Source organism: Protobothrops mucrosquamatus, unplaced genomic scaffold (genome assembly GCF_001527695.2).
Source record: "Protobothrops mucrosquamatus isolate PMUCROS unplaced genomic scaffold, P.Mucros_1.0 scaffold4424, whole genome shotgun sequence".
Lineage (NCBI taxonomy): Eukaryota > Metazoa > Chordata > Lepidosauria > Squamata > Viperidae > Protobothrops > Protobothrops mucrosquamatus.
Genome location: NW_015390336.1, coordinates 4,397 through 14,252, shown reverse-complemented (window position 1 = coordinate 14,252; position 9,856 = coordinate 4,397). Strand labels below are relative to the sequence as shown.

General features: G+C 39.9%; 1 protein-coding gene across 1 annotated transcript in view; it reads right to left on the bottom strand.

The window, feature by feature from the left end:
• Positions 1–4,282: 4,282 nt before the first annotated feature.
• The window catches only part of ANKRD33 (ankyrin repeat domain 33), an 8,776-nt gene continuing 3,202 nt past the window's right edge, over positions 4,283–9,856 (bottom strand). The window contains exons 2-4 of the mRNA XM_015828367.1: positions 9,320–9,449; positions 8,455–8,595; positions 4,283–5,022 (exon numbers count right to left, since the gene is read on the bottom strand). Of these exons, the coding sequence (XP_015683853.1) occupies positions 4,283–5,022; positions 8,455–8,595; positions 9,320–9,449 (1,011 nt within the window). The remainder of the gene's footprint in view (positions 5,023–8,454; positions 8,596–9,319; positions 9,450–9,856) is intronic.

Sequence of the window (9,856 nt, the reverse complement as noted above, 5' to 3'; positions counted from 1 at the left end):
TTTGTAGCTCTTGATGGATGGCTGCTTGGTTTCTGAGAAGCTGTTGTGCACACAGAGGGCAAATGCAGAGTTAGGATGGCCTGTTTGGTTCCTAGTGCTTCATTTATTTACCCTCATTATGTGGTTTACTAGCCCTAGTTTTGTAAAAAACCGGGGGGTTTTCCTGTTTGCTTCTAAATCAGGAGTGTCCAAGCTTGGCAATTTTAAGATTTTTGAACTTCAACTCCCAGAATTCGTCAGCCAGTTGAAGTCCACAGGTCTTAAAGTTGCCAAGGTTGGATACCCCTGCTTTAAATGTATTATACCACAGGGGTTTTCAACCCCCGGGTTCCTGGGCCTATACTGGGCAATAGCCCGTTGAGAATCAGGCCGCACAAGTGACGGGCGAGTGCGCAAGCACACAAAGCTCCATTTGCGCAAGTGGTGTACATGCGTGTGAGACCATCCCCTCTCCCCGCCTGCCACTGCCACTGCCACTGCTGCCACTGCCGGGTCCAGAAAAGTTGGGGACCGCTGCTGTACGACATGTAGAGGAGATGACCACATATCATGCATGAGTAAGTAGATGAAATGATTCCTTCTTTTTTATATATATACAAATTTTATTAAAACTTTTAAACCAGAAGATAAAAACTAACACAAACTAATAGGAGGGAAAAAAGAAATAAAAGAAAAAGCAAAAAGTGCAAGAAAAGAATTTTTTTTGAAGAAAAATAGAAAAGATATAAACAGTTTTCAATATTCATGACAGCAGTTATAAATTCAAATATATTTTAACCTCTCTCTCTAAAGTTGCATCATATTACTATTCTTTCTATCTGTCCTGTCTAATCATCATAGACATAGATCCCAAGTTTGGTTTTTTTTGTATTTTTATGCAAAAAGTCCATAAGAGGCTTGCAGTCACCAATAAATGTAGACAATTTCTCTTCTCTAATCAAAGAAGTTAATTTACCCCTTTCAGCAAAATCTATCAACTTCACCAACCCTTCCTCCATAGCAGGTAATGCTGAATCTCTCTGTGCACATAGTAATTTCACTGCGGTAATCATATACTGAAATAATCTTCCATGGCTTTTTTCTAACACTTTATTCATTAGTCCTAAAAAGAAAATGCTGGCTTCTATTGAATATTGATCTTTGAAATCCTCTGTGTAAAAAAAGTATTATTTGAATCCAATTTTACATGCACGATAAAATGTCCCTTCATGCTGTTCACATTTCCAGCATACATCTGAAGCGCCTTTATACATTCTACATAATTTCTCTGCTATCATGTACCAACAACACATCATTTTAGAAAAAAAATCTGAGATCATAACGCAATGTAAATTTCAACCCTTTAAGCCACAATTTCCCACTGCTCTGTCTCTATATTATAATCAAAATTCTTAGTTCATTAATATTTAATGAAATAAAAATACAATAATTAGTATCCTTGTGCTATTAATTTGCTCTCTTCATTTGATATTGAATTCTTCTTGTTAATTTTCCAGTAAGTCCTGTGGTACATCAACCGTTCAGCTTCCTCTGCCAGGTCTCTTATGCTTCTTGTACTGAGATCCATAAAGGTACTTTTAGGCACAACCTGGGTTTGTATCTATTCCATATTCTCAATATGGCACATCTAATAACACGATTTTTAAAGTCCACATTAATTTTAATTTTATCATATGATAAATATCCATCCATCCAAACCTCGGGTCATGATCTTCTAACTTAAAAGACTAGTCTCTCAGCAACCTCAATTTTTTTCATCCAGATCAAACAAGCAGGGAAATACAATTTCAAATATGGTAAACCCAATCCTTCTCTTTCTTTTGAATCTTATAACAATTTATATTTAACCTGTGGGGTTTTTTCCCTGTTCTGTTTGTCACAGGGTCTTTTACACATACCCAAGTTAGTAGGCTCCAAAACACAAGAGAGCCAATATAACAAACCAGATCCCTAAGCAACACGCATTCAAAGGCTAATATTAATTGCTCCATTCTTTCCCACTTCTACTACACCTCCTCCTACTGCTCCTCCAACTACTACTACTGGTGAGTCCTGCTGGAGAACAGTATCTTTTTCTATCTGCTTTAGACTGCTTCAGGCTACTTTATTTCCACAGATGAACACATATTTCCTTCCCTCTCTGGACACACCAACAGCACTATAACCAGCTGCCTATCTGCTCAGCTTTTATAGCCAACAGTTGCTTTTGCTGGCTAGAGAGAGGCCCTAAAGGAACAAGGCAACAGCAGAATATATGCTGGCTATCTTGTAGGCAGCCTGTCCTCTCACACCATATAAGTTTAAATATATTTTTTGCCATTGTTTAAAATGATACATCTGTTGTCAAAATAGATATTGTCCAAAATAAAAACCTCATTCTTAGCAAAACCTTGATTTTTATCATAGAAATTCTCCCCGTGATAAATTTTAATTTCTCCTAGCTTAACATGTCCTTCTTAATTTCAGTCTAGATATCAACACAGTGTAATTATTTTGAAATAACACTGAATTCATATTTGTCACAATAATGCCCTATATTTTACATTTTTTCCTCAGTCTTAAAAATAGTTTTCTCCAGCAATTCTATATAAGATCTTCTAATTTTCTATTTTTTTTGTTAACATCGAGAAATGATTCATTCTTATTTGCTCTATGAGAACTGAATGTATGCTGCAGAGAAACAAAAGGGAAATTGGATTTAGTTCAGAAAGTAAAAAAAAGAAATATTTAAAGACAAGTCCTATGGTTTTTATGTTTCAAAAAATAAATAAATATAACCTTCATATATTTCTTCAACTTGGTAATATCACATCCAAGACCAATCACTCTGCTGCTCTACAGATGTGACCTCAGCTTTTGACTTCAGAGAGAGGATTGTAAGATTTAACTGTGGCAGACATTTTGTAGGTCTGGGAGTGATAACTCTAGAGCAGGGATCTCCAAACTTGGCCGCTTTAAGACTTATGGACTTCAACTCCCAGAATTCTTCAGCCAGGAATTCTGGGAATTGAAGCCCACAAGTCTTAAAGCAGCCATGTTTGAAGACCCCTGCTCTAGAGCAGGGGTCCCCAACCTCCGGTTGTTGGACCGGTACCGGGCTGCGGCATGCCAACAACCGGTCCACACAAACGAGCAAAGCTCTATTTGTGGGATGCAGGCAGCACACAAAACCATGCCCTCTCCAGTCCGTGGAAAAACCTTTCTCCATGGAACCGGTCCCTGGTGCCCAAAAGGTCGGGGACCTCTGCTCTAGAGGGCCCCTGGAGACCTTGCTTTTTCATATTTTAGATGGCAGAGTAAAGAATGAGAAGTAGGAGGGCTCTGGAAGGTAAACTACTCCCATTCTCATTTTTTTTTTAAAAAAAAGTGAAAACTATCCAAAATTGTTCTGTTGATTTTTTGCTTTTGAAGACCTGAAAGAGCTGATCGTCATAGAAGAAAATCTATTACATTGACCTGATGACACATAATCAATCAATTCAGAACTTTTTGTATGGCGTGTGTATGTGTGTTAAAAAAAAGAAAATAAAGCATTTGACTCTACTTCTCGTCTTTAAAAGAAAGAGAAGAAAAGAAACAATGAAAGAGGGAAAGAGGAAAAAAGACAGAAATGCACTGCTGAAAATTAGCTATTTTGTTACTTCTTTTCAGTAATACATTCTGGAGCTGCTAGGGAGTTGCAGAATGGTTGCTGGGGAATTCTCCCTATCTTAATTTAGGATATTATCTGGAAATCCCAGCATCTCTCCCTTTCCCTATCTAAGGGCTGGGATCACTAGCGAGGCAATGTTCTTGGGAAAATAATCCCCATTATAAGCTTATGCATATTAAATGTAACTTTCTTGGGAAGGAAAAAAGTATAAATTGAAAAGAGAGCAAGGGGGGGGGGTGTTCCTTCCCAATCCCGCCCATTTTCAAATTCTAATTCTCCTCTATCTACTTTTCTTCCACAGCTTTTCCACCAAAGATTGGGAGGAAAAGACGCTAGGCATATTCTTAAGGTACATTTGAGGACGGAGGGGATTGGAGTTGAGAAATTCCATGCAAGGGAGACATTAAATCTACACTCTTTCTTCTGTCATACCCACCACACTTTCTATCCTGGGGATTAGAGTCTACTACCAATATTGGCAAGTAACTTTCTCTAGCATTAATTCCTTAGCCTGACCAAGAATTGAGAAAGTATCCATAAAGGTGGCGACATTTTCTGAATCACCCCAAGGCAGAGTTTTACTTTGTCTTTGGAGTATCGTTTTCTTCTTGGCTTCCCCAAACGTTACGACTATTCATCTTTTCTCTTAGCCTTGTCTGGCTTCTTCTTGAGCCCCGCTGCTTCCTCGCTTTTCTTCTCTTCTTTAAGCTGCTTGTATCGCCACTTCGGCACCTGCAGGGCATTCTTGTTTTTAATCTTGGGTGGTTGGTTCTCCTCAGGAGCCGACTGGGAAGAAGACTTGGTGAGCGTTAGTTTTGGAGTCGTGCTGTTGAATCGCTTAGGAAGGGATAGAAACTTCACAATGGGACTAGGGGATTGATAGGGTATCAGGGTTTGGGTCCTGAACTGGCCACTGCTGCATGATCTGCTATTTACTGATTTGGCATCAGGATCAGGTACATATCGGTTGAGAATTTCTGGCACTGAGCGTCTCTGCTTGCCCACTTCTGGGGGGCTGTCAGGACAGAGAGTTCGACAAGCAGTGGTCACAAATGGGCTGGCCAAGGACGTGGTCATGCGCACCATGTGATCCATCACCCCATCCATCTCAGCATCTTGTGGGAACTGGATGGTAAACATGGAGCAAATGAGATCACACAGACGCTTGGCTCTTGATTTTGTAGCCGTCGCTTGGGCCACCAGTTCAGGCAGATGGGGCCACTCTGGCAAGTACTTGTTAGAGAATTGCTGGGCACAGGGGCGTTGCAAAAGGATTCTGATCCGCATGATAGTTTCAAAACATCCAGTTATGGCTGCCCATTCCTGTGCGGTCTTTCCTTTCACGGGATCCACAGCGGCAATATCAGCTCCTAGGAGAAAGCACACAGGATGAGACGCCCAGCGGTGTTTCATTCCCAAGTCCACACTTGCATTTCCATAGAGCTGCTGCCCCAGAGGTCTTGTTTTAGAGTTGCTTTCACCATCCCATTTTGAGATTCATGTGACAAGGGAGGAGAAACTGGGGCCCTTTACATACCTGAAAGTTGTTTTGCGTCCTGTGCGAATTCTTTTTTCTCCAGGGATATATTTTTTGCACATCTGGGTTGTACAACTGAGTTGTGCATTGAGTGGAAAATTCCTTGCCCACCTTTCCCTTTGAAGGTGAAAGCGGCTTCTACAGGAACATATGTGAACATGTATGTTTATACGTGAAAGTGTGTGAGAGAACATGTGATTTCCTTAGGATTATGGTGGAGAAGAACTGATTAAAAAAAACCCCCATTGCCTGATAATATAGATTCAAGAAAAGAATGTATGCGATTATGTTTAGAATTGAATAGTAGGCCCAGTTCCCTCCAAAGATTACCATTAGGTCACCTTGTGTAAGTCATCAAATATAAATATGTAAACAAAATGATAAAAAGGATTAAGGATTCTTGTGGTTCCTGTCAGCAAGCAGAGGGAAGAAGGTGTACGTTTTTTGGTTGTTTTTTTTTAAATGACATATGTAGAGTGAGATCAAATGGAAGACAGAACTGGTGGTTCTTATCATTAGTTGGATTGGGGTAGAATTCTGGAAGTCAAGAGTTTGATTAATGTAGATTATTTAGTATGACAAAATATCTATCAAAAGCTTCTGATTTGGGTGGGGAAATCTTTTTGAACTTAGATGTGAATGAACATTTTGCTTTATTGGTTTTTAATTGAGAATAGACACTTTTTTAGCAAGAGAACTGGGTACTATTATGTATGTTTCACAGATTAAGTAGCAAGATGAGAACAACCAACAACCAACAATCAATTGTTCATTTAAGTAAGACCTTCCAAAATGTTCCAAGATACTTCTCAACACTTGATGTCTTTGGGCAAGCGCCAGAATCCTGGTAGAGTCCACAAATAAGGGAGCACTGAATCCAGAATAATTAGGCCTACCTGTACACTAGTTGCTGTTTTTATTTCCCACAATATAGCAACACTGTGTACACATGGAATGTGTAGCAGGAGAATCTGCTGGGAGTATAGCCAGACTTGCCATTGTTATGAGTTTTTGAGGAGCTGTGCAATGAAAGACCCTATGTGAGATGAAAAATTAGATAGATAGACAGACAGACAGAGACACACATACACACAGACACATACCAGGGGAACTTTCCTGCTACGCTGCATCATTCCTGCCCTTGGGCTTAACAGCTCTTTCCTCCATTTTTTTATTTTTTCTGCCATTTCTGGACAGCTGAAGTGAACACATTCTGAAAATGTCTAAAGCCCTTCTGGTTCATGCAGATAGTGAGAATGAATTTGGCTTTTTAAATTTCCCTTGCCCCTTTGCTTGCAGTTTCTAACAGATGGCTAAATGCACAGATCGAGTACCTTATCAAAATCATCACCACCTCAGCAGTCCTATGATTGGGTGGCGGGTGAAGCTGAGAAAGTGTAAGGAAGACAGACTTCCTCCTAATGGGAAATGTGGACTGTGTCTTCCAGCTGCTAGCCAGAACAGAGGCAAGGGGAACTAGCAAAAGGAACAGCAACATCTAATTTGGCTTAGTTTCCCATAGGCCCTCTGAGGGTAGAAACTACTTTACTGAGTGATGGGGAAGAGATCATGATATTGAACTTGTGGTGATCCTATTGCTGTTGGCCGGCTTATGCAAAATAACAACCGAAGCAGACATTCCCCATCATCCAGAGGCTCTTTCCCTTCCCAGAGCTGACCACATTTCCAAACAACATGTGGGTTTTTTTTTTCACTCAGCTTTCACCTCCCTTCCCTCAGAAACCCATTTTTGTTGGCCTTGAAATATGAGCAGAGATAAGGAACATTAGGAGCCAATCCATTTCCCCTCCAGCTGATCAACAGAAAAATATTTTTTTAAAAAAAAGGGTAAAGGCACACCGAGCAACCATGATTTCCAGAATGATAAAAAATCCCCTGCACGCAGAAGAACATAAATTGATCCCCGGGCCTGCAATACATTCAATATATATTCTGTGCAAAAATATAGAAGATATGTAAAAAAAATTGCATATGTAAAAAATATGAGTAGTAACTGCTTTCCTTCCATTTCTGTTTAAAAGGCTCTGGGAGTCGAAGTCCACGCCTCTTCGAGTTGGCAAGGTTGAGGAAAACTGTCATAGAGGGATAGCAACCTGGTTCTTTTCGCAATAGTTCTAATCATGGTACAACGTCCCTGTGTGTAGAATAATGGCTTCCTTGACCCCAGGACTAAGGCAGGAGTTCTAGGCAGGCTGCTTATCAGTGTGTGAAACTGGCTACAAAAGTATTAAAGGCTTAGAGTGGGCTAACAGTTTTCCTTTCAAGCCTCAGCCCTGCAAAAAAGAAAGAAAGAAAAAAGAAAAGAAAGAAAGAAAAGAAAGAAAGAAAGAAAGAAAGAAAGAAAGAAAGAAAGAAAGAAAGAAAGAAAGAAAGAAAGAAAGAAAGAAAGAAGTCTAGCTTTGTCCAATTTCAGATGAATAGCACAGGGCTAGAAAAACATTGATTCAGCCTGCAAAAAGAAGTAATATCAAGGGAATGACCAAACCTGTAATATCTAAAAAAAAGTGTTTCTCAACCTTAGCAACTCTAAAATATGTGGAGCAACTCCCAGAATTCCCCAGTGAGCATGCTGGCTAGGGATATTTGGGAGTTGAAGCCCACATATCTTAGAGTTGCTGAGATTGAGAAACTCTGGTCTAGAATATCTGTGTGTGAATGGAAGGGACTCATGAAAGGGGCAAGTCAATACTACTCTGGCAAATCTTTTTATGAGGATTGGGTTGTTCCAAGAGTTACTAACGATAAAAGGCTCTATATTATGGCTCTCCACCCAATTTCTTTATTGTGGCTACTCTTAAACTATTTTTTATCCCATTCATGCAGGTGAGCAATAAAGATAATGGCTTTTGCTGTCCTGCACTGCTCATCTTATAAAATGGGGCCATTACCCAGGGCCATTACCCTGCAGAGTCTCTTTTCTGATGTGGCCTAAAAGCAATGAGAATCCTTTTTTCTTCTTACTTTTATTTCTAGCATCCTGGAACACGTTGAATTTGGTTCTTCTAGGTTTCTCTTTAGGGATACCGAAGATTGTCTGGAAGCAATTTTTTGTTTTCTAAACTGTCCTTGAAAAGTACATCTCTCACTCATATTCCAGTTTTGGGGGTACCCCTTCTCCCCTTGAAAAAAGAGATGACCCTAATGTCTCTCACTACTGATGGATTGTCTGCACAATACCGGATTATGTTAATGCCAAGAACATTAAAATCAACATCTGGAAAGTCAGCAGGAATTAATAATATACCTGCCATGATCAAGGCTGCAATACAGTCATTCTTCCCTCTTATTGCAGCCTTCATAAGTGCAGTCAGGCCTCTGTCATCCTGCATCTCAATGTCTACTCCTGGGTAATAATTCAGAAGATAGTTCAAAATAGTTAGGTGTCCTTTGTGGCAACAGAGAAAGAAAGGGAACAATGTTAGGAATGCACTGAAATCTTCAAAGAAAGATACTCATTACAGTGTAAAGGCAGCATCAATCACGGAGAATTCACAGTTCTACTCTCGGGACATATTCTTAATTTTGTTTGATTTTTCATTTTGTGCAGACCCCCCATCGCTTTTGGTTTGCAAACAGTTTATACTTAGTTCCTTCCCATAGGCAAAAAGTCATCAATGTGTGTATAAATGAACTGACTGACAAAACCCCTACATCTGAGACCCTTTGTGGTTGTAAAAAAAATAGATTCACTGTGCTTTATGTTAAATCCTAAGACCCCCATACCACTTTAAAATATCACATATTGCCCCAACCAGAGCCAGTTAGCGCACAAACTGGAAACTCAACCCAATCCACTTATTTCCAAGTGCACATTCAAAAGCCACCCACCCCACCCCCACCCCAGTAAATGCATCCTATGAGAGATGCAGGACACAAAGTTCCAACAGTGTTGTTGTTGTTTTCATTAAACATTGTTCTGGATAAATAATGGTTTTGAGCAAGGGAACGAAAGTAAGGGAAAAGTCCTTATTTTTGTATAATTTGGAACCGTATTCTTCAGCTTGCTGTTTTTTAAATTCCGATCAAACATCCTGCCCAGTTTGAATCTTTTATGTTCCTTGATGTCCCTTGTGTCTCGGCTGGTGTATGAAAATAGTAACTTTTCCTACCTGCTTGGGCTGCCACCATAAGTGCTGTGTTTCCATCGTTATCCTGGTGGTTGACATCTATGTAGGAGCATTTACTGAGAAGAATGACAATATCTTTGAAACCCCGGAAACATGCTACCAAGAGGCCATTCTGGAGAGCAAGAGGGAAAACGTTAAGATCCAACTTCCAGAGTACACAATATCCTTCCCTATCCATCCTTTCAGGTTTTGAGGTGTATGATCCCAATAGCTTGATGGTTGCTGCATCATGGCTAACCCTATTGCAATAAGGTCATCCTTCTGAGCTTGTTCAGTGGCCATCTGAATATCATGCAGAGACTGGCTGCCATGTAGCAAAAATGCTTTCCCATCACCATAGAACTAAGGAGAAACTTCCTGACAGAACAATTAACCAGTGAATGCTCCAACACTGGAAGTTTTCAAGAAAAGACTGGACAGCCATTTGTCCGAAATGGTATAGGGTTTCCTGCCTGAGCAGGGGGTTGGACTAGATGACCTCCAAGGTCCCTTCCAATTTTACTATTATTATTATTATTA